The sequence below is a fragment of the Diplotaxodon limnothrissa genome, linkage group LG23 (assembly GCF_057381915.1).
Source record: "Diplotaxodon limnothrissa isolate DT_005_m linkage group LG23, D_limnothrissa_male_GT1.1, whole genome shotgun sequence".
Taxonomy (NCBI): Eukaryota; Metazoa; Chordata; class Actinopteri; order Cichliformes; family Cichlidae; genus Diplotaxodon; species Diplotaxodon limnothrissa.
In genome coordinates, this window is record NC_140617.1 from 21,872,113 (window position 1) to 21,898,006 (window position 25,894).

The window sequence follows — 25,894 nt, forward strand, 5'->3', positions numbered from 1 at the left end:
ACGTTAATTCCCACCAATTTCAATTAGACATGCTGCCAGTCAAAGCAGTATGAATTCAATACAATTTTGACCAGCCAGAAACTCTTGTGAAGTCAGAATACTTTAGACAGAATGCTGAGTGAATCATTCCTACAGCACTGGTGATGGTCACGCACTACTTAAGGCTGCACTTAATGGACCTTTGTGTCATGACGATGAGACGTCAGACTTGGTGGACTGTTCTACAACAAAATATTTCTTCATTTAAGCAAAGGCAGGGATCACCTGGGTGGGGGATGACTCAGAGGGGTGGGGCTGTGCGATCTGCAGGGTGAGAGAGAGAGTGTAAGTGAGAGGTAGTGAATGGATCGCAAATCGGGGGGTCAGAAAGTTTGGTCTTAGCCACGGGGGTTCCAGAACTGGGAGGGACGAGTCCATACTACAGTCCAGGATACTGGGGAGTTCGGTGGAGAATGGGCAGGTGGTTACAGTGTGGGAGAAGTGTTGTTGAGTTCAGCTGGCAGGCTAGAAATGACCACTAGTAGGTGAACCTCAATACCACAGAAGAGGTTAAGATAATTTGGCGATGACCTGACACACATGCCACCCTTAAATATTCCATGTCATTACAGACATTACAGCATACCAATGTAAATATTATCTTCCATGAAGAGATGCAGTGCAGGTGTGAGGGAAAGCATCCAACTTCCAGACTCCACCCTGAGGCAGACCCTTCCTCTCCAGAGGAAGTGAGGAAAAAAAAACAGTTTCCACACAAAACAAAAAGAAACAGAAATACCCTGGTCATGACATATTTGATGACATTTCAAAACAGGCCACATGTTTTAAACTTCTACGAAATACATGTCCTGACTTTACTGTTGGCTGCAGAAAGAGCATGTTTAAGCCAAAAAAGGATCGGATTCAGAAAATTAAGACTTTGACAAAAATGCAAATATGAGCATCTGCAACTGTACAACTGAGCAAACTCTCCTGCAGAGGCTCTGAAATTGCTGCTCAGAGGACCTTGAAGTAAATTGTGGTGTTAACTGAAACTGGTTATATGCACATATTCTCTCTGCACGGTCATCACCAGCCCTCCTCGCAGTTTTGCGACTAAATTTAGCTCGTGCTTCACTCTAACAGCAGAAAGCCGCGTTTCTGCTGTGTGTGTGCTGAACGGAGGCTGACTATGAAAAACTGTAGCCAGCCCTCTGCGGCGCTTCACCAGCCGCTAAAACAAATGTTACCAAGCAAAGACTAATAGATGGCTAGAGCCCGAGCGGGGGCGCGGCAGCATTGCCTTACGCTGCGTACGCCCAGGGGGGATCGGGGCCCGGTGAATCAGGTAAACGCGCCTCTTGAACTCTCACGAGCACTCGCCTTTTGTTCTTCCTGTGGCGGCAGAACAATGGGGCTGTCTCGGTGATGGAATAAGCCTGCATGGTCAATCCCCGGCCTGGACTCCCAGGCCCAGGCCCGCAGAGGAAACCTCAGTGTGGATGGCTGAAAAGCTGACAGAGCGACCGGCTGAATTACTTCCTCCAAGTCCAATGTTTCCAAGGTGGAAGAGGAGAAATCTATGCTAGAAACTCTTCTAGAAACAAGTCATTACCTCTTGATTTAAGTCAATTTAGCTTTGACTCAGCTCGGAGTGCATAAAACCTTTCAAGCACATTTATTAAATCTCAGCCAGTTTAGTTTTGCATGTCTTCAAACACTTGGCAAAGTTTTACCTGGTTCTAAGTAAAGATTAATTTTCCCTTTTTTGTGCTGCTGTAAACAAAACCTGCTGTTTTCAAAGGATATTTATGAGTGTGATGCTCAGTTTACTCTATGCAGCCAACTTTCTTACAACCATCTTTTTTCAACTTTGATCATTTTGCGTCTTTATATTTTTTTCTTATCTCCTGCACTTTCCTTCCCATTCTTCCTACTTTCTTTCATTCTTCCTCTTTTGTTTAATCTCCTCTCTCTCTTTACTTTTTCCAGTCTTAAACTGCATTGGGGCTTTTATTTGTCTTCCACGGTTGCTTACAGTGGTGTAGAATTAAAAAGACCTCGTCCCCTGACCGTGCTGTTTTGGTGACCCAGATTTAGCTGCTCTTTGTCTCACCCCCATCCTCCCCTGTCCTCCTCCTGCCCCCCCTCGCTGACCCCCTCTTACAATTCACCCTCCAACTGTTATGAATGGGGCATTAACTCGAGCTGCTCTTTCAATCAATGGGGCCCTTTAGTGCTCTCTCGCATGCACACCGAGCTGCTGTACTCGTGCAGTCAGTCAGAGGGTAATTATACCGGAGCGAGCCAAATTACAGCCAGGGATGTCTGGGACAGTCGGAGAGGGCGGTCACAGAAAGCAGGGAGACGAGGAGGGAGAGAAATAGAAAAGAAAAAGAATGAAGATGAGAAAGGCAAAGCAGAAGTCCACAGAAAAATTGGAGAAATTTCTCTCTGAATTGTGACAGAAATACATTTATATAAAGAAATAACAGTACAGATAGAGACGGGGAAGGAAAGGTGTCGACACAGAGATGGCTATAGAGGTGTAGGACTTATAGAGAGAGACAGAAATAGAGAAAGAGAGCAGAGAGGAAGGGAGAGCTATAGAGGCAGATAGGAGAAATACAGAAATAGAGACATAAACAAAAATAAACAAGTTTACAGGTAACATAAAGACAAGAAAATTAAATACAGTAATGACTAAGGTGACAAGAAAAGGCAACAACGTGACAGACTGACACATGAACAGATAATACAGATTGTAATAGAAAGAATCATTGAAAGAATGAAAACACAGTGAGAGAAATAAAAATACAATCAACAAATAGAGACAAATGCAGGGAGAAATGTGGGTACCGGAGATAGGAAAAGACAGCATAGCAATGAAAACATTATCTGAGGTTACAGCATAAGGGAGGAAAATGCAGGACACACAGAGACAAATAAAGATTAAAATAGGAATAGAGAGAGAAAAAATGATAACAGAGGAAGATATATAAATGTTTCAAAATAAATGTTTAGGCAGATGTTAGGATTTATGTGAGGAGCTGACTATAGAAACAAGTAAGAGTTTAAGGCATTTACAGATGGGAAGGCTGGGATATATAAAGGCACAGCCGGTGGTATTGAGAGCTATGCAGAGCCATCGAGGTAGATAACAAGTGACAGAAAAGAAAGAATTAAAAGAGAAATTAGGTCAAGAAATAAAAATGGATTCAAATGTTACAAGTCAGAATAGAGATAAATGGCACTGTCAGCAGGATGGATGTAATAGAAATAAACACTAATGTGCATATATATATATATATATATATATATGTAGGAGAAGATGGTTACCACAGAAAAGTGTGTGTGTGTGTGTGTAAAAGTCAAAGAAACAAAAGATGCAGTTATAGGAATTAATGTGATTAAGTAAAGAGGAAAGACATGACAGAGCAGGACTGATGGGAACATGTAAAACAATAAAGAACAGAGATCATCATGAGAGAGGGAGAAAGCTGTGGAGTTAATAACAGAAGTGGACATAAAAAGACAAATAATACAGATGAAACAGACAAATTTGTCAGAGAGACTGATATCACAGAGATGGGTGGAGTGATTCACGCCTCCATTTTTAGAACTGACTTTTGAAAAGTCAAATCAAATCCTCTGATTAATATACTGTACATCCGAGGATTGGGATAGTTATTTATCTCTTTTTTGTGTGGGATAGAAATAGAAAAGTAGAGATGGGGTTAGGGAGAGGTGGCGACGTAGCTGTGGAGATGCATAACAGGAAGGAGATAAACAAATGAACAGAGACATAACAGAAAACATAGCCAGGAAAATTAAACTTCAGCCGGATGGATAGAAGAAGAAAGAAGAGAGATGAGACGAGTTTCACAGAGAGAACAGATTAGAAATAGAGACAGAAATGGAGCTAAAAGAGATTAGAAGGGACATAAAGAATATAAAATTAATATATCATCAAACTGGCAATATGAACAGAGATAATGGAAGGATAAAATGATGTTAATTAAAGACTAAATAGAGATAAATACAGGAAGAGGGGTGTCCCTAAATAACAACGATCTAATGAGACATCATTAGATAATATAACAGAGATAGGAGAAGATGATTACCACAGGAATGGAAGTCTGAGTTATGTTGACAGGAGGTAGACAAATAAAAACAAAGGATCAAAAAAAGAAGAGTTTATAATGTTGTGAACGGAGATAAAAATGACAAGAAAAGAGATAACCTGTGATTGAAAAACTGATACAGAGGAATTGTAGAGATACAAGGACATAAAAGAAGACCAAATGAAAAAGAAGAAAATGAAATAAATAAACATGGAGATATATTTGGATATAGAGATGGCTGAAAATAGCTGTAGAGTCAAGATATAGAGCGAGTTAAACAGTGACATAAATAAAAACAGCAGATGGAAGTAAATTTAGGCAGAAGGATGATTAAAGAAGTTGATTCGTGGCTGTGGTGGCTGCAAATGGTAACAGAAAATAGAAACAGAAATTCAAAACAGACATAAGACTTAAAAACATAAATACAGATAACATTTGTGGAAGGATTTCAGTGTTTTTGAAGAGCTCCAGAGGTCCTTTAAATAGAGATCAGTAGAAATCAATAAAGGTATCAATAAAGCATGAACAAAGACACTGACAGTTTCCTCTCCGCTCCACCACGTGCTGCCGGGGATCGGTCTATTTACTGGTGTAACCTCTCTGCAGCACTTCGCTGCTCGTCCTCTTCACAGCTGCTGCCGTCTGACTTTTGAATGTCACGTTTGGAGCCTTTAATTAATGTGAAGCACTCCAATAAAAACACGCGACCGCGGGGCTTTTTCCACGACAAACAGTGAGGAAGAGGAAGGGGCGGCTTCGCCCTTAACACGAGTCAGTCATGACTGGAACTCACAGGAACAGATACAAGCGTCTTCACTGCTAACCACAGATCAGTTTCACCCATTTAAAGACTTTTTTTTTTTTTTTGAAATCCAACTTGAAACCAATCAATAAAAAACTAATAACCATCAGAACTTTTTCAGAAGAGGAGGAAAAGTAGGACTCTCCCACCTGTGGTTCATTAGATTTGGCTTGTTTGTTGAGGTCTGCTTCATCTTCATCATCACATGAAATATTAGGTAAACACAGGTGTTACTGACCACATTATCAAACTGCTCTTAAATCCCACAGAAACATCTTTAACACTGTAAGTAAAACCTGTTTGTCTCTTTCATGCCACACTGAAGCAGAACTTTGTTCCTGACGTTTCTTCATCTTCTCTTGTGTATATCATAAAGACCTCGGTCTTGTTTGGTCACTCTCTCTCTTTGTTAATAAAAGGTAGGAACAGTCAGTGCCTCGCCATGTTGGAGTTTCACATAATGCTGTTTCATTTCTTTTCACTTCAAAATGCCCATTTAGTGTCTACGCCTCCATGTGCACCACAGATACGGGTCCTAGACCTCCAAAGTCTGTGTTAGGGGGTTGGTGGGACAGCAGTGGTATGTGTTGGATTGTAGCTCCTGGTTGGGCTTAGAAACTAAGATGTCTTTATTAAATTTGTGTTCAGTATAGGTTTAGGCAATATAAATGACTTTCGGCATGGAAAACTACTAGTTTGATTTAGGAAGAAGTCTTGGTTTGAGTAATTAAGGATGGGAATTGATAAGATAAAGATAAAATACGGTTCCATTATTGATATCAATTATCGATTTGATTCCTCATTTAATTGGAAAACATTTTTCCGTCCATTACTGTCTCCTACTCCAGAAATATGATACCATTTTTAAGTTTTAAAAATGTTAAAATATTCAAGTTTGCTTGTTCTGTTTATAAGAGCTTATATGACCTTGCCCCGCACACACTGGGTGAGTTCATCACGTTTAAATCCAATATCAGTAGAAGAGTAACCACAGCCTCTAATGCACTGTCAATTCTAATAAAAAAAACAAAGTAAAGCTTATTTACGATAACCACGTTAGGACAACTTATTCATTGCAAGCACACAGGACTAAGAATAAGTTGCTTTTTCTGAGTGAGCAACACTAATTGTTTACCCACTGACAAACATTTCAATTTCTACTAAATTAAAAAAAGATTTGTGGTAACTTATTATTTTTAATTTTGCTTACATACGAATTGAATGCAACTAAATCACTTTATGTTTTATCATCCTTGAACTTGAGAGATTTCTAGTGCAACACTTAATATAAACACTGTATGTGAGTGTGATTCACAAAAAAATAATTAAAAAAAACTCTGGTTACAGAGTTCAAATCAGAAAATTGCTGCTTTCGATTCATTTCTCTTCACTGCCATTTGTGTCTCTTTGCTTTTTGGTCTCTTGATTGAACAAAGAGGCATCACCTCAGATTTTTTATAGTTGTGGTGGACTTTATTTTGCTGTTTTTTGTCGTATCAGAGACTAAACCAGCTCTCCACTGAGTTTTGAAGCCAGCATTTGATTAAACTCTCTGTGTTTATAATGTCTCAGCTCAGCTGACGGTTTATACTGGTACATGCTGTCATTTTTGTGGCATTTGCATTTATTAATACCAGATGTGTTTGTCAACGTCAGGAAGCAGGGTTTAGTCTTCCGTGATGACTACAACAGAGTAGAATGAAAGAGAAACACTTTCTTGTTTTTTTCTGCGCTGTTTCATCGTAATGAGACACTGCTGAACTAAAAGCTGCTCTTCAAGAACCCTGGGACTCGATTAAGGGAATAAATAAAAGTTATTTGCCAGAAAACCATATTCCAAAGTTTAATGTTGCTCCTTTGATTCAGAGTTTCAGTTGCATGAAGCCATATCACAGTCCTTCTCACCATATAACCAGAGTTCACACTCGCCTAAATAAACTGAACTGAGTTTATTTAACAAACGGGTCAGTTGCGAAAGCACCAAAACAACCCATTTAGCGTCTTTCTTAATTCCCCCTCGTGCTCTGATGAGTGACAGCGATGACCCAAGCACTTCATTCAGAGACATTTCCACACTGAAAAAGTGAAAGCAGTCACTCGTTCCAACTGTCGGCGACAGGAAACCGGCTCCCTCCTCAGCAGAGCCTCTGAATCGCGTCTTCCTCCAAAGCAAACACGGCCCAAACGATGGTGTGACAAGGCTGAGCTGGTCGCCTGAAGGAATCCAGCCCCCGTCCCTGCGGGCCCCCCGCGGGCCCCCCGCGGCTGGCCCAAAATGAAGTAAAGTGGGCTATTTCTGCAGGCGTTCAGGGACCGGGGCTGTCCGTCACGCTGTCAGGGGCAGAGTGAGAGGAATGGACCTGGAATGCTGACTCACTCAGGTCTGAGGCCCCTAGAGGCCCCAGGAGGCCACGTTATCCCTTCCCGCCGCTCGGTGGAGAGCAGATAATGATCCGTGGCCCTGACCCCGCCGCTCCCAAATCCCAGGTCACCCTGAGAGATTCCCGCAAGAGCGCCCGCAAGAGCGCCCGCGCGCGCGCGTGTGTGTGTCACACAGGAAGAATTTTAATGCAATCCAGAGATCAGCTGGCTCACCTCCTCCTCCTCGCTCTCTGTCTTCTTCGTCTCTGATCAGGCAGCCCGGAGTCGAGACACACCAGGATGCAATTAGCAGGACGTGAAAACTGCAGCGAGGACGAGCGAGGAGACGATGAGAGAACCATGTAGAGAGAGAGTCAGGCAATGCCCTCGTGGAGCTTTTCCAGATTAAAAACCTGAGAAAAATGTTAACAAGAAACATAACTCCATAAAGCTCCATAACTCCATAAAGCTGAGCGAGCCACCCCCCAAAAGGCTCTGTTTATGTGGTGGTAAAATAAAGACACGACATCTTCTGTGGTTTCGTGTTATCGCAACAGCTAATTAGTTCTGATGTTTTGGGTAAACTTCCCAGATCCGAGAAGAACCCATGAAAGGAAAACAGCGCCTTAATGACAAATAAAAAGGGCCATTAAAAGGATGCTCAGAGCTTGTAAAAACAAACGGCTGGGTAAATGAGAAGCAGGAATGCACCTTTATTAAACACAACCTGGGCTTTGTCTTCATGCTTATCTGACACAAACAGTTTTTATCTAATGTAAGAGGAATCTGAGTTTACAGGAAAAAGTTAGATGCGTTTGGAAATTCTGCTTGTATTAAAACAAAACGACATCTGTTGCTACAGTTATTAGCTTAGCGTTGCATAAAGGCTGGAAATGTGGAACCATTAGCATGGCTCTGCTAGAATGCAACAAAACACCAATCAGCAGCTGGTTTGTAACTTATCTTTTGTGGGCAAAGTCAACATTTTGTGACTTTCTGTGACATCAAAATTAGATTTTCTGTTAGCTAGTCATTGTTTGTAGCTTAGCTACAATTGTGGATAGCTTTAGAGATTTTAGCTAATGCCTTTCTTTGTTCTTTCACAGCCAAAGCTTGCTACAAAATCACTTTGTCAGCTCAGGCTGTCTTGCTTACTAACAGTTTCAAATCTCTCCTGAATCATTTAGCTTTGGTGTTGTTTCAGCATTCACTTCTCAATTTTTTGAACCTCAAGCATGCAGCATGGCCAGATTGAAGACACCAGTCTATTGTCATTTTAATGATAAACCAGTGGAATGATACAGAGGTCCTTAGATTATACAAAGGGAGATGTTGCAAGAGCTTGAGAAACAGGTTTTGTCTTAATGGCAACTACTGTCATTCAGGTTGGTTTCTCGCACTGGACCATGAAACATGATCAGGGAAACTGCAGGAGTACAACATTTATTGTATTGCAGTTTGAAGTGAGATGTGTGGGTTGGATTTGTGGCTGAGATGAGGATGTTTCATCACTTTGTGTTGATGAACAATTTAGCATGTTCACTCAGGTGTCTTCCCATATGGACAGCTGAATGTTGTTTCCTTTCCCTGGATGATAGCAGGTATTCATCCATCATGTACTATAGAATCAAGGGCCCCAAAGCTTTAATTGCCTTATGGGAAATGTAGGCTCCAGCGTTTTTGGAGCTTGACTCATGCCTCGGATGAAAAAAAAGTCCAGATACTCTGGTCTTTGTTGTTTTAAGTTTTTGGAATTACACCTCAGTAATTTATCCCAACACTGAGCCGACAAACACAGATCAGGAACCATGCATCCGGCTCTTCAATCCCAGAAACAGAAAGCACAGTCACACAATTTCCTCCTCCAGTAATTATGTCCGGAAAAACAACCAATAATCAGTCAGACACATGCACTTGTGTTTACACCCGACACAGGGGGAGTGTGTGGACTCTGTGTTGAGTCAGTTAAGGGCTTTAGCTGTGTTTTATGAGCCTGTTTGGAGCTCCAGAGGAGACTCAGGCTGTTTGGATGGAAAGAGCGTGAGTAGAAGAAAGCATTTTCCCGGCGCTGTCAGTCCCAGTTTGAGTCGGGGCTGCAGCTTCCCTCCACACAGTCCATCATCCCGTCTAGTTCAAAGACCGTCTAGCTGCAGGTCTTTGTCAAAAGCCCAGTTGGATATCTTTTATGTTCAAGATGTAGGATTTCTTAGGACAACTTTGATTATTTATTTATTCCACTTCTCTTGTGTGATAGTGCCAATATTTTACACGAAAGTGCTCAGCTTGCTCTGAAATTCATGTTGCTTTATTGTAGCCCTTTTGCCTTTGAAATTTCTCGCTTCTTTTTTTGAAGTCTCCTCTCTCCCTCTCTGCCTTCCTCGGCTAACTCTCTTCTTCTTCTTCTTCTTTGCCTCTCTGTTGTTGCAGCCCCCCACCACATCTTCCCAACCTTCCACACGCCGATCCCGATTGACATGCGCCATCACGAGGGGCGATACCACTACGAGCCTCACGCACTCCATGCCATGCACAGGTAAGTGACCGCCTTCTTCTTCTTCTTTCTGGGTAATTATCTCCAAAGAGGCTTCTTCACTAAACTGGCTTCAAGTCATCAGGTCTTCTTGATGCAAATAGTTATTTCATATTCAGTTACTCCAGAACAGTACAGAGGTTGTTTTTTTCTCTTTTTTTTTTTTAACTCTGGAGGATTTGCTGTGATAGCACGCTAGCTGATGAGAGCTGAACGTTTGCCAAGTTCAATATCAAAAGCAGATGATAACATGCTGACTTCCAAAGTGAATAATCAATGCTAGTTCCTAAATTTCCCCTCTACAGCCCTTGTTTCCGATACAGTTTGATTATGTGGGCAAGCTTTGCTCTTCTGGCTCCAGCCGTCTGGGGATGAAACACTCTGATGCTTGAGAAGTCTGAAGTTCAGCTGCTCGGATCCAAACTGGTAAAAATCTCACTGAGAAGAGAGGAAAATATTCTCCTTTAATAGCTGAGGTGCCACTAAGCAAGGCATTTTACCAGCAGGACGAAGATTTCCAGCTTTAACTGAGGTTCCCTGTTTTCAGTGGTGTTGAAAGTATTAAAGTTTTACTACACTGGAAGTTTTTGTCCTCAGTTTGATACAAGATTTACGGACTTCTTATGTAAATGCAAAGCTCTTTAAAGATTGATGTTTTCCTTTTAAGAAATAAGTTATATCAGATCAGGTCTACCAGTGAAAAATAAGAATAAACATGCCCACAGTGTCTGAGTGGAGTTACATTTATGGCTACTACTAGCTATATTTATTTCCCTTTCTGTTTCTGACTAAGTGAAAAGTTAAATAAAATTTAAGTTGGATGGTGTCAATCTGCAGCTCGCTCCATTAGCAGCGATCGGCAGGGCCGGATCCATCACTGATGACATAATACACCCCACCTCCGCCCAGCACCTCTTTATATTCATTAATGGCTTGTTGTGGAGCTAATCTGTGTGGTGCAGGCCGTGTTGCCCCCGAGCTAGCACCGTAATTAAACTCCTGGAGTATAGAGGTCACAAAACAGGCTTCAGTGCTGGTGGTGAGTCCGACTTCTGGGTTGCAGTGAGGTTCAGTCGCAGATGAAATCCCATTTATTTTCTCTAGGGAAATTCACTTTGTTGAAAAAACACAGTGTCGGTTTTGTTCTTGCTTTTATTTAAAAGTCAAACCAGAATTTTTCCTCTGAATTCTCCAAAACCTATAACCGTGCAGCAGACTGAATGAGACTTTGGTTTCACTTCATTTCACAGTTTGAAAGACTCTGAAAATGTGTCTGATTTAAAGTTGGTTCTCAAAACAGCGGTTAGGAAAGTCACTCCTTACGTTTTCAACTTTTATGGAGAGCTTTTGATCAAAATACATGAGTTTCATCAGCAGCTGGAGTCATTTGCAAGGTCAGGAATGAACTTCACAACAGCTTTGCAAACTCAATCTGCTGATGAGGTCCATTTAACACAATTTAAAACTCCAAAAAGACTTCTAAAGAAACTTTACAATAAAGCCATTATCCCACAGGAACTGGAGCCACGAATTCTATCGGAATCTTAAACCTCCCAGCTATTTGGGAAAAGTCATTGAGATGTCAGGTTAACCCCAATGGGGAACAGAACTCTTTCAAGTGGTGAAGTCAACCATCATCCATGTCCAAACCGCCTTTGACTCAACATATTTTATATGTAGATACATACTTCACTGATCTAGGTTTTAGCGTTGTTTCTGTTTCTGATTTTTATTAGATTTTCCTCTAAAAGGATGATGGGTCCACTAGAGGGTTGGACCATGTGGCTAACATGTTCCATTGATTGTCTGTCCGTAGATGCCTTGGTCTCTTGGGGTGGTTGAGGTCTGTTGAAGTGATATCTGATTAGGATGCTTCTAGGTGAGGGATTTTGGGTATGTCCTCCTGGGCAGACCCGGGACATGCTGGAGAGATTATATCTCTTGCCTGGCTTGGGGATGGGAGAGGGAGGTCTGGGCTTCTCTGCTTAGACTGCTATCCCTGTATCTTGACCCAGATAAGTGTATTTTTATTTGTTAAAATTAAATTCACTTTTATTTATTTAACATCAATTCACAACAACAGTCATTTCCAGGTACTCTAGTATCTAGTATAGTAAGGTAGAGAGAAAACCCCACCGATCATAAGATCATCTGTAAGCAACACTATGATGATTCACTCTTATTGGTAATTACTTTAATTGCAGGATTTGAAGTTTAACTCGGGACCCGCCCACTACCCTTTAGATGAAGTATATGAGTCTGGTGATGGCTACTTCATAACATTAACTGTCAAGATAATATGTAAACGGCATTAAGGTTAATTAAGGGTCTGGTGATAGATGGCAATATCTGAGATTAGTGACATTCAGGTGGTTCTGCAGGTTTTTTCCCCATTATTGCATTAAATTTCATAATTATTGGAAGATTTATGTTTGATTTAATCCATCACTATAATTTCATGTTGGTCTCTTCGAATGAATTTGTATGTAAGGAGCAGCTACACTGGCAATCCCAATTAAAACAAGAGAGAAACCAGGAGGAGGGTATTTGTTTTATTGACTTTAAACTAGAGCAGAGACATTATACACAGTCAATGGGACAATCTTGAAACACTAAAGATGGTTTTCCTACCCCTGCCCCCAAAGAGCTAGTAAAAAAGCCAAAATGGGAAACCAATCCTGACACATTAGAGGTTTATACTTGTTTCAGAAGTAGCTGTAATGTGTTTTCTGTTTTATAGGTGTGTGTTTTCTTTATTGTATTTAGTTTTAATTATTGGATTTTGAATCATTTTAAATTTCACTGATCTGCATGAAACATGCTAAAGAAACAGAGTTTGATTAATGATTACTTGACTGGTTTGTGCTGCCTCTTGAAGACTGAAGTGGAGTATTCCTGCTGTGTCCCAAATTAGAATAAGGACAAATGTCTTCTCCCAAAAAAATACATCGTTAGCAGGAGTGAAGGCCTGCTAGTGTTAGAAAACCTGTAGTGAAATAATAAAACTTAAAGTATTTTAACAAAAACAACAAACAGAAACTGCACGTCTTAATTGTAAACTTTTAAGAAAGTGAGCTATATAAAATCAGGCAGGGGGCTGCCGCATTCGTGGCACACTTTGAACAACGAGGAGACTTCAGAGTTACTTTATCACCGAATAAAAACTGGCGGCGGGACAAAAAAAGTCAATAGAATCCTCCAAATAGTACTCTTACATTTAAATTCACAGATTTGATGGTGATGCATACTTCGCGCCTGGCGGAAGCAGGGCTATTCATCACGCCGGCTGGGAGAAGGGAGGGAGGGGGTAGGGAGGGGATGGCTGTCCGCGGACTCGGCCACCTTGATTAATGTGATTTGATCTTGACAGTGGACCCCTAATTCATCAAGACCTTGATCTAGCTGTCGCTCCCCCCTGCCTGTGCCAAATTCACCTAATTACAGGAACATTGCGCAGCAAATTAAGTGCGGTGTCATTTGTCGCCTGCCGCGGCACTTTATTACACACTCGTGGCAGCGTGTCAGAGGTCCCCTCCTTGATTGTCTAACATGACATCTTGCCGCCGTCCCCTTTATCATTGTTTGCATATACCGTAATGAGAGGGCTGGTTATTTTGTCAGGCCTGTCATAAAAAGCAGCCGAGGGAAAGCTTCTTCTTTTTTTCCCTCCACCGGATGCACAGGACGCTTTTTCTTCCCTCGCTGTTGCCGGCAGATGACAGTAAGGCAAGAAGGTTGCAGATGAGGAACACTTCCTCCTCCGTGATGGTGTCTCTGCGGACGGAGCGAGTCTGCAAACAGCATCATGTATAAGGCAGGGATCAGATCTACATATTGAAACTTTTGGTGGAACAAAGTAACTTTTTTGAGAAGACATTTTTAGTTCTGTAGATGGGGCAATGAAGGACACTTTCCTCCTGCTCTACAGTTTACCTGCTTGTGCGGCACTTTGACACAGTCCACATTACAAAGTGATTCACAGGGGCAAGAAAATAAAACTTAAGAAAGATATAACAAAAGACTAAAACTCAAGCAAAATCAGGAAAGTCTTTACCCTAGAAGTTGCTTTTAAGATCAACTTTCCTTTAACTTTAAAGTAAGTTTTTACACTACCAATCTGAGTTCCTGGAGATCGTTCCAGACGTTAGGGTCCTGTTATTTTTCTGCTGGTTGCTTGACTCAAACTACAAACCTCTCAGAGATGTAGCTAGAAAACATGCCATTTAAGGCATTAGAAATAATTAACATCTTGCCATTTCCAGACCATCCAGGCTAAAGATGGGAAGTTTTTCCAGTTTAAATGAAGAAAATCTCCACTTTATGGACATGCATCAGTATGTATGAGACTGGACAGATGGAAAGCCTTCTTCAGGGGAGCCAAAGTAGAATAAGGGGAAATTGATCTCAGACAACATGGAAAAAAAGATCAGAATTCTTGTTCCAAGACATTTGTTAATAGATTTTTTCTGCAGCAATGGAGAGTAATGAAAGTTGTAAAATACTAAACTCAGTTCTTTCTGTCCTGGTTAAAAGCCCAGCATCTCAGTTCTGTTCGATTGGATGGTTTTTTTTAGATGCCTTTGTGTCTGTAGATGCTAAACTCATGATGTGCTGGACAAAACTGAAATTAATATTGAAGCTGATACCAAGATTTCCAAAAGTCATAATTTTATCAGAGAACCAGCTAATGACAGAGATTTTCAAGTTAGAACCCAACAAGAAATTTCCCTTCTATACCTTATACACTGGAAAAAGATAAGCGAGGAGTTACAGCAGCTCATGAGACATGGACTTTGTGTTAAATTAAGCTAAATGCTTCCTGTTGCTTTTAGTGTCTTCTTGATGAGCTAACAGTATGTGTGTTAAAAATTCGACTCAGATTTTCCCTCCTTCATTTGTGATCAGTTGTAGTGAGATAATAGCCTGCTCTTTGTTAAGCTAGTACTACCATTGTTCCAAAAGATTCTTGTTGAAACTCTTTCACCATCTGAGATAACAGTTTGTAATTAGTAGTTAAACACAGTATTTTTTAGCAAGTTTCAGCTAGTTTCAGGTGACTAATTTCATTTTGATGATTCAGTCTGTTCATTTGGAAAAAAAATACTGTCCATCCAGCTTAGAACTGAGTTTTGTAAATTTGTCAAATTTGTGATCGACATGACATTGACCAATCAGCTGAAAGGAAGAAAAATTGGGTCAAAATTCGTACTCGTAAGTTGAAACTCACACACAGCCAGGGAAGCGCAGAGTAGTTTTTTGCTTTGTGTCTGTAACCAGACCTTAACAAAAAGAATTTGTAACTTCTGCAAATATTTTTCACAAACAAATTTTTTTACACACACAAATTCTCATCTATAGATGCACGAACATAAAGTTTTCAGATATTTTGGTTTACAAGGTTACAAAACTAACTAAGCATTTGATTTACAAGTACAAAATATTTATGACAACAATTTGAGCCAATAGTTTATCAGGGTGTCTTCAGCAGTAACTCAAATTACTTGAAAGCACAACATATATAAAGAAAATAAATGTGGCCCAGAAACAGACTCCTGTGGCACACCACAACTAACAGATACCTAAGAGACACAGTTTCACAGCTATATAACAAAAATGAATACAATGTTCATGTTAAAACGGTACCTCTGTCCATACAATTTTTCAGCTCAGAAAAAAGCTTCTCAAAGTTTTTTTTTTTCAATTTCAATTTAAAGCTAGGCTTACATCTGCTTGTTAACATTGATTTCTATTATTTATTTGTCATTGCCTCACATGTCAAATGGAAAACACAGTTTTAATATTTAATAGAAAGACATCCAGAAAAATGTTATTTAACAATAAACACAACTTCTACACATCAGTGTGTAGACTCAATTTCTAAACTTATCCATACTTCATTAAAATTTGGTTTTTAGAAACGCTCATAAATAAAATAAATCTCCTCAAAGCTTTAAAGAGAAAACAAACTGAGGATGAAATGATGAATTGACTTCTGAAGCAGGCCGTGATTTGCAGCCCCATCTTCTGTTTGTTTGTATCTAGGTCATTTCTTTTACCTCATGAGGCGTTTGGGGGTTTCAGGTTGGCGATGGTGGAGGAGGTGGAGGGGGCATTGTTGCCTGTTAAGTTTGAGAGGTCTGCTTCACGCAGCAGACTCATAAACCTACAGTGGAAGTTTATTCAGTGGCGCGCTGCTGCACGGCGTGATTTATCTAAATCAGAGAGCTCGCCGGGCCCGACACCAGAGACGAGAGTCACTGTCACACTGTAATTCATCTCTGGTGTCATCCATGTATATGTGCACGCACACACTCACAAATAAAACAAAAATAAACAGAAGGATGCAGAAGAGTCCATATAGCTCAGATGCATCTTTTACTGCACAGGAGTTTTTGAGGATCAAAAGACAAGATATGAAGATATGCTGTTCATGTGGAGGTTTAACTGTGAAAAATTAAGCAGAAATGAGTCATAATAGCATTAGAGATCAACTCAGTGAAACTGATGTTTCAGAGTCTGTCTGCCAGTCTGTTACCTCCAGTTTAAAAGCTTTGTAAAACACAGGAGCAATCACGGCTCGGCTGTTTTTTATTGTCTAACTTCATGATCCATCAGCAGCACTAACAACTTGGGAACCAGACGAATCCAAGAGCTTATGTGCAGAATGCCTCTGGCCCTCCTCCTGTTCAAACCAGGCCAATCACAGCCGTTTATCTAATATAGAGTAGGCCTAAAAAACAACCTAGATGGCTGCTGCTGATATGGCCTTTTGAATCTGCCGTTATCCGGTAAAAGAACTGGTTGGCAGATTTCCTCTAAGAGAGCATTTAAATGGACCTGAAGTCTTTGTTGATAAGAAAAACATGCTGGTTGCACTGTGTCCCACATCCTGCTATACTTCTGTTCTTTAGCTAGGTAAAGATTAATGTGTATAATAATGCATAATAGTGCACTGTAAGCTAAAAACAGAGCAGAGGGGGTGATAATCAGAGAAAACATTCAGAATTTCAAGTTTAAAGTCATTAATTTGTGCTAAAATTAAAATTAGATTATTTTTTACATAGAAAGCATTAGATTTGCAAAAACAGTCTCAGAAATCATCAGACATAAAAGTCAAATTTATGAACTTTGCCAGGTTAAAATGACACTGCAGTGTATTTTGCCTGCAGTTAATGGCCTGATTGCTTCTACTGTAAAATTTAACATTTTAATATCTGTGAGCACTAACTTACCTTTAAAGCCGGTTTCAAGTGGCCATTAGAGGAACTGCACTTCTTTGCGGCGCTGCATTTTTCAGTTGAAGAAGTTGCCGCTTCATTGCATGCAGTGATGTAAAAACTTTTGAGAGTTCAGAAATGTGTGTTGTACATTTAAGTTGAATTAGATCAGATTTGAATGCTTGCAGATAGAAAAGCAGCTGTAAAAGAAGTAACAGTAGATGAAAAAAGTCTCCCGATGCATAAAACAAATTGCGCTCAGTATAATTTGAAGAACTGAGATGTATACCATAAGATTACATTTTTTTCTCACGAGACAGAAGACAGGGATCCTCTTTGTAACCACCACCTATTTCCGCCTCTCCCGGGCGGCTCCTTCCTGTCTCAGCCTGCTGCATGGCGCCAAACCAGGACACGCTTCGAAGGTGGAGCATTGTGCTCAACCTGCAGCCTGCTGGCACCTTCTGAACATCTGAATATTACATGACTAGCTCTTAGTGTTCTTAAACAAAGCTTTCAGGTTAGATTTAAAGAGAGAAATATTTATATTCTCATCTGATTCAGACTGTGATTGTTGGAGGAGCTTGTTATCATGGTAAACAACCCAACTTAGGCTGGATTCAAAGACAGACAGGCCTCAGGCTGTTACATGACGAGAGTGTTAATATTTCAAACAGACCGAGGGGCTGATTATGTTTTTGGGTGGAAAATCAGATCTTTATCGTGTGCATGGGGAGACAGAAAAACATTGCCTCAGTCGTGATGCAATCCAACGCTCTGGCTGTGAGGCAGTCAAGTCTTTGTTGGATGGACGGACAAGGGAGAGAGTGTATTTTTAATGAAGCAGCCATGTGAGAGATAGAAAAGATTTGGTGAACGTTAAGCAGAGGTCGTCGCACAGATGTGGAGATGACTGACTGAAACATCAGCTGTGGGTTCAGATTCAAACCACTTGAATGAATAATGATAAGAACTTTTTCATTTTGATTAAATGTTCAGTAGTTTTATTGACATTTCTAACTTTGAAATTGGTCAAAACCCCGAAAGGTCTTTTGAGTCTGTGGTTAATAAGAAATAAAAGAATTCTTTTCATCTAGCTGAGAAACTTTCCTCCTTCACGAGAGGTTTTTGCTGACACCGATGATTGACTTTGGCAGCGACTCTTTGAAATTCCGCTGTCGTGGTGAAACATGAGATCAGCACATTTTAGTTCAATTAATACTTGATGATAGAACTTTTATTTTCTCTTCCTGCATCATGTTCTCCATTAACCATTGGCTTTCAGGATAAAATTTCTATTTTTTAAAACACATGCTATGGTTTAATCAAAAAGTGCACCTTCAAACTATGAACTCTCTCTTTCTCTTGAATTACTCATTGATTTTTACCACTTTGACAAAGCCCCTCTGGACTTCCAAGCACTTTGGAAACCTGCTGTATTTTATTTTATAGATATGTTTAATACTATCACTGAGGACATAGCCAAGATAGACCAGGGACAGCCACACCTAGCATAGAAAAAAGCCTGGCAACTCAACACAATGAAGCCCGTTACAGAGCTATACATGTACTGACAGAACTGGAAGTGCATCCAGTGAGTACTGTTTTCTGATTGTTCGAGGAAGTTCTGCTTCAACAAATCCATACAACTTTTGCTCCAACTTATACAAAATGCTCCAGAACCAGTGGAATTCTAATGAGCCCAAACCTGAGTCACAATCCAAAGACGAAGTGAAGAATAAAGTGAAATCAAGCCAAAAGCCAGTCCTAAAACTATGAAGTTCAAAACTAAATCTGCAGTCAAGTCCTAAACCAAATACAAAGTCAAAAATAAAATTATAAGATAACCAACTCCAAAATGAATCTAAAACCCAACTCTAAACTGGAGCAAAACCAGGCTAAAAGTATGTGAGGACCAAAGACACGTCAAGAAACTAGTTTAAAACAGCTGAAAATCCAGCTGTTTTAGCCAAACCCAGCAAAAATCTCCAAAGCCAAGTCCCAAATGGCCCAAAGGTGAGCTGAAAAACCTAAAATAAAAGTCCGTATGTAATCCAAAACCATGTGCAAAGAGGTTCGAAATGAAGTGCAACGCCATGTTAGAAATCATATAAAAAGGAAGAATAAAATAAGATAAACAAATTAGTCCAACACCTGATCTAAAGCCAAGTTCAAACCACAGTGTAAAACAAAGTCCAAATTAGAATGAATCTAGTCAAAAATGTATGAAACTAAGACCGAAGACAACAGTGAGAGTGAAAAAACCTCAAATAATGTCAAAAACAGTCTAAACTATGCACAAAGCAGTCCGAAGCCAAGTTAACACCTAAATATGAAATCAAGAATAAAACCTGGCATTACAAAGTCTGAAACGTATCTTAAATCAAAGACAAAGTGGAAGCTTGTCTAAAACCAAGTGCAAAAGCAGTGTATGGCATGTGTAAAACCAAGTACAGACATGCAATCCAAAAATCGTGCCCTGATCTGAACCTCATGGTGTCAGTCTGAGATGAAATGACTGTGACAAGCAAATCTGACAGAAGAACTCTGAGAACATCTCCAGTTTTTCAAAGCTTGCTCACTTCACATTTAGTAAAAATATACTTTTGTGCATATATTTGTGTAACTCTGAAGTTCACAGATTCAGGACAAAGGTGTCAGCTTTGCATTCTTTTATCAGGCTCATCTTCCCCAAAACCGCAGAATCAGCCGTCTTCCAGATAACCTTACACAGGTGAAAGACGCCCACAAAATGCCCCGTGGACACAAGTGTAATCTGTAGAGGCTGTTCTCCTCGCCGTGCAGCACTTCCTCCCCCACTGTCTGCTCGTCCCATGACCCTGATCTCACCCCTTCCTCCTCCTCTCCCAGATCAAAAGCTCGATAGAGGAACCGCGTTAGACGTGATATCACTCTCAACACTCTGTGTACACTGAGGTGGATGCTGGGAGGATTGGGTTCGCAGGTGGATTACTCACCGTCACCGCAGGAGTTTGTGGAGTGCGAGGGCGCTTCAGGTGGTCGTGTCAAAGCGTGCTTCATGTTGATGGCACGCAGCTTTTAAGGGGGGAGATCCTAAATCTGGAAGCTAACAAGTATTATGTTTGTATATCCAATTCGTCTTTGCTCCATTGTTACAAAAGTGTGAACATAACCTCTGGAGCTGGTTGCTGATTGGGTTAAAGAAGTGTAAAGATCAACTGCAGTATGCAGCAGTTTGCATATAATTTGTCTTTTCTGTTCCAGCCCTGCAGGTTTGGCCGGCAGCCCCGTCATCTCCGACATCTCCCTGATTCGCCTCTCGCCAGCTGCAGTGGCCACGGGTGACTCTCCCTTCAGCCCGCCTCACCCCTATGTCAGCCCTCACATGGAGCACTACCTGCGCTCTGTGCACAGCAGCCCCACCCTATCCATGATCTCAGCGGCCCGAGGACTCAGCCCTGCGGACTGTAAGTTCACCCATCTTCTCTTTTTTATCTATGAGACAAAGAAAGACATTTATTTCTCTGTCTGCTTTTACTCTTCCACGTTGTCCAATCAGTTTTCAGGGGACAAATTCAATCTATATTGTTGTAAAATGTAACATTATTTCAATGGATTTTTAAGCTTTATACATCATTTACACATTTTACCATCTTTGCCTTAGTTTAACTTCAGGACCTTAAAATCCTTATTTACTTTTATATAACTGTTTTTCACTGCCATCTTCCCAAGCTGGCAGACAAAACAAATACGAGTCAGTTAATATTTTTTTGTGCATTTTCATAATTCATTCACGCTTTGGACAAATCACTTATTGGAGGATCTCTGCAGATTATCAGGTATTGGAGAAGGATATTTGCTTTGTCTCCTTCTAATTGTGGATACATGTAACCATTTTAATATGTCTAACTAGTCTTTAAGCTGAAATCAAAAACAAATCCCAGCTAAACTGAAGCTTATCTAATCCAAGTGTGAAACCAACTCCAAAATCCAGTCAAATGCCATTCAAACCCATGGACAAAACCAGTCTAAAAGCCAAATATAAAAACTAATAATACATTTTTAATTGGTTTCTTTCTAAGAAACCAAACTGCAGGCTCTTAACATTACAATATAAGTGCCTTGAGGTGACTTTTGATGTGAGCTGGAGCTATATGAATAAAAGTATACCAATTGAATGTACCATAACCAAGCCAAAAACTAGTGTATGAGAAGTATCTTTTTAAAAATGTAGATATTTTAAATTCTTTTGAATAAATCCAAAGATATGAAGCCATATCTTTAACCTTCAAGCCAAATAACCTCCAAGCATGTTAGGCTAGTTATATTTTGTATTTATCATAAAACTTTATGGTTTTATTTCCACTGGTTGAAAACTCCTTTGGAGCATCGTTAAGTAATATTGTGATTTTAGAAGGAACTACTTATGACTCAGTCGGCAGTCTGGGTTTGAAGTGTTTGGTGACATGTTTTGGGGTCTTTCTGCAGGGAAACCTTGACCTCCTCATCCTTCCACATTGATACTAAGAGGATTCTTTTAGAAACACTAAGTTGAAATTGATAAAACAGTGCTGGCAAACCCTCAACAACCCCCCACCCCTCCTCAAAATCTACCCGGACGTGATGACAACTCTTTCCTCAGCGCTGAATTACAATAACAGATTGGAGCGCGGTGGTGGGACGGGGTATAAATCTTCTTTTACAGTCTGTCAGTGGTAATGTGGCAAACCTTTTAATGTGAAATAAGCAGCCGCGCCTGAGATCGGCCCGTGATAAAGCTGCACCGAAGGAGAAAAGATTGTTGAAAGACAAGGTGTTGAGTTTGGAAATGAAGATTGCTAGCCTTCCAGGTGACCTCTTTATTCACCTCAGCATGGAGATGTGACTTCCTGTTATTTTCACATCGCTGTTAAAGGACACTTTGGCAACAAAGAAATGTAATATGTGAAAAAAAGTCAACTGGAGCCCGTTTAAATAAGCATCTTTTTGTTTTTCGGAGGTTCTGCAGTTTTTAACCTGCTGGCTCTCTTCCTGCACTGCGTCTCTTTTCCCACAGCTTCATCTGATTAACTAGCTCTCTGGTCATCATTCAGAAGTTTTTAAGGTGGAAATGTGATCCTGTGAGGGCGAATTAAGGGCAGCTACTTCAGCTATGAAGTCAGCACGAGCACGGCGTCTGCTCTTTTTTACGCCCAGAGGCCTGATGTCGTCTGAAAGATCGATTAGGACTCGAGCAGGAGGTAGAGAGCCTGAAAAAAGGGAGCAAGACACAATGTGAGGACGTGGAGGAGAAAAACAGATTCATAATTCAGACTTTGAGGTGCTGACACATTTAAAAGGATCTTACTATGTGCAGATGTTAACACCAATACGATTCACGAGTTTGCATTATAAAGTAGCTGTAGGCTGCCTTTAAAATCTATAAACTAGATTAATTGGCAGATTAATTAAGTGGCTGCAACCACCTTAAAAACTGAAGAAAAAGTAGTGAAATTAGGTAACTAAACTCATGATGTGAAAGTTCCTCCACTGTCCATCAAAATAATCAGTAAATCAGAACTAATATTTACACTCCGGAGTCTTTGACCTTAACATACACCAACAACATAAAGACTTGTTTTCCTTGTGTGACTGAAGAAATGGGGGGTTGGTGGGTGGGAGCACCTACACGGGCTGTTGCACATCAGCGATCCAGCTCCACCCCACTGGCCCCTCTCCCCATTCAGAGATCCCCTCAGTGTGAGGCACCAGGAATTTGCCCCTCTCCCCCTTCCCTCCCTCCTCCTGTTTAGCCATTCACTCCATCCCTGCATCCATCTATCCTCCCTGTCCTAATTTCCTGTTCTCATAGCTTTCTTTAACTCTGCTCATTCGCACCCTCTCTGCTTGCTCCTGCAGTGGCCCACGAGCATTTGAAAGACCGTGGGCTGTTTGGACTTCCTCCTCCTCCACCTGGAGCCAGTCCGGCTGAGTATTATCACCTAATGGCGAGCCACCGGAGCCCCTATAGCGAGCTGCTCATGCAAGGGGCCGGGGCCACGGCGGGGGCCCACCTGTCTGACTACATCGCTCCCATTGATGGTGAGTACCTCTGAGATTTGACTTGAAAGGTTTCCAGCTGCAGTTTCCTAACTTCTCTAAGCCCCTAGTTTTGGTTTTCTGGATTCCTGTGATTTTTAGGCTAAGAAGTTCAGACATAGTACGATGACAGTAAATGAAAAAATGTGAAACTGCAGTTTCTGTCATTACCAGTGGAAGGTGCCTCCAAAACCGAGTCGGTCCCCATAGACTGCCATGTTACAATGTCCAGCTTTACAGCAGTGATGCACCCATACATTCTATTTAACTTCGGCCTTTTGCCCCAAACAGGTCACCTGGGTGTAAAAAAAAAGAAAGGAAAGGGGGCTTTAAAATATCAAGGATATGAGTGACAATGTACGCCACCGTATGCTTTACGCAAATGGTGAAAATGTGTGGAAACAGTTTTAAAGTTGAAATAAAACCTACGTTTGAACCTCTTTTGGCTTTTCATATTGTTGATTTTGACTTTCCAATCCAATGTATAGAAAAAAAAAGTAAACCAACATTTCAGTTAAGTTTTTCTAAGTTTATCTTATTTGTTTTGTCTTTTCTTTGGGAGATGAATCACAAACTACAAGTGTATCTAATCTGAGTTGTATATACTTCTGATAACAAACAGTGTATCTGTGTATCTTATGTGTTTTTATAGGTTATTTGGGGTGTTACCGTGTTGTGAGCGTTATTTCAGGTGGCAAATCCTGTATCACGTGAAAAGTCAGTTCATCCAGCTGACTAAAGCGGACTGTAGAAAGGTCTCTTTTCCCACCAGCCCACCCGGCTCTACCCAATGAGCTGCTTTGACCCCGATTAGGGAGATGAAATTCGTATCACGTTGGAGATGAAACAGAGATCACAGGAGAGGTGTATAAATAAAAAAGCCCTGTGTACATTTTTCATGTCAAACATCTTCAAACATCTGAAGGGCTTCAGGTATTGGACATGTGCTGAGCAGCTCGCCTCCACACCAGGCCTCCACCAGCACTTTTCCGTAAACATGGAGGACTTATTGTGGTGCTGTGATATTTCCACTGTGGGGCACATTTGGCTGCAGTAGGTATATTTAATGTAATGGATGCCTGCTTTGATCCGGCGCTTTGCTCTGCACCTTAAAAGGGTACCCGTGTCTGAGAGTGAGACTAATGGTGGAGGGGAAGTCCTGGTGATGAACACCAGAAAACTTCATCTGTCTGAGTCATTGTGATAATACCTGCCAGCTTAACGCCTCTGCACTTGCACAGATGTGACATTTCCTGTTAGTGTTTCTCATACAGTAAATTTCTAACTGGGTTGTAGGATATTTATGGCCATCTTCCTGCTCATCCTTTACTCACCTTTGCTTTTCTAGGTGCTTTACATAACTACTGTGTGCCACAAGACTCATATAAAAACACAGCAGGGAGAGAATTAGGTTCCTCTGGAAAAAAAAATCTTTATAAGAGATGACTTTTTCTAGAATTGTGAGGCGAAAGATAGAATTCTGGTTGTTTTCCTCATAAATCTGGCTTTTTCTGTCAGAAATCTAAAATTTTCTAGTAGAAATCTCACTTTAATCTCAGAATTTTGAAAAAAAAGTTATGGGTACCCATCAATATATATTTTTTATTGGTCATAATCCCGAGCAGGTGTGCTGGAAGTGTTAAAAACAAAACTGGAGTGTGAGAGTATGAGAGCTGTTGATTTTTAAAAAAATATTATTGTTGGCCTGTTTTTGACTCTCGTGTCTGGTGTGGATGCACGTATATATTTATTTTTTTGCTTTTTTATTGGGTTTTGTTCTAGGCACATGCTTAATAAGCAAACCTTGAGAAACTAGTTGATGTTACGCTTCAGAAAAGTCTCAAAAGTTATTCCAATGCTACTCATGGATTTAGATTGATTTATCTGAAGTGCAATTATGGATAACATTTGTAACCTGCCAAGGGACTGCATATATAAATTGTCTTTAAGCTAACTTTGCAGCAATGCATCAAAAGGCAACATTTGTTAATATTGCAATTTTCCCTTTCAATTAAAGTTTAAATAAAAAACAAAACAAAACAAAAGCAGCTTACTCTATACTCATCAAAGCAATAAGCTTATGCATTGCTTTTCAGCTGGTAGCTGGTTTCCAGTACTTATTTCAGGCCAGTGGTTGCCTTGGTAACCCGGTCACATGTGATACTTTTCCATTGGAAGTTGCTTTAATTTATTGTTAATTTGTTGCCTCAGTGATGGGACTGATAATTCCAACAGCTATGTGGCGAAGTTGGTGACCTTCATTGACATTGGATAGTCTCTCATTGCTGCATAGCTGTTCATACACTCTTTAGTAATATTCTATACAGCACTAGTTACACATTTTAACCATCCACCATGTTTTGCTCAAAAGGGTTTTAAAGGATTCTTCAGGACCTCGTGTGTTTCATGACTTACCTGGTTAAGTAAAGGTTATACTTACTCGCTGCAACATCTTGTGCTACTAACTGGTTTTATACAAAAGTAAAGATTGTCACCAGTTTAGCTTCCATTTGATTTCTCGTCAACACATAGATGTCTTTCATTAATTTTGGATGATTTGGATTTTAAAGTATTTTGAAACAGTAAACACACTTATGTTAAAAGTCTACCTTTAAGTAACCAGGTCGTGTGTGACTGCTGCATATATTTGCTGTCTGCTTGGAACAATCATTCTCACCTTCTTCTTTCCAGTAATATATGTAAATTCTAAAGCAGCTCAGGAAGTCTGAACTCATAGAAGAAAGCACAGTGATGTTTCCTCTATAAATGAACTATAATGAGCTTAAAGGACAGAACAACACATTTGCGTGGGAATTTTAGG

General features: G+C 40.4%; 1 protein-coding gene across 1 annotated transcript in view; it reads left to right on the forward strand.

Moving 5' to 3' along the window:
• Nucleotides 1-25,894, forward strand: part of LOC146607998 (transcription activator GLI2.L-like) — an 80,136-nt gene that overhangs the window by 30,164 nt on the left and 24,078 nt on the right. The window contains exons 2-4 of the mRNA XM_085347228.1: nucleotides 9,694-9,799; nucleotides 20,260-20,462; nucleotides 22,894-23,076. Coding sequence (XP_085203354.1) covers nucleotides 9,694-9,799; nucleotides 20,260-20,462; nucleotides 22,894-23,076 — 492 coding nt within the window. The remainder of the gene's footprint in view (nucleotides 1-9,693; nucleotides 9,800-20,259; nucleotides 20,463-22,893; nucleotides 23,077-25,894) is intronic.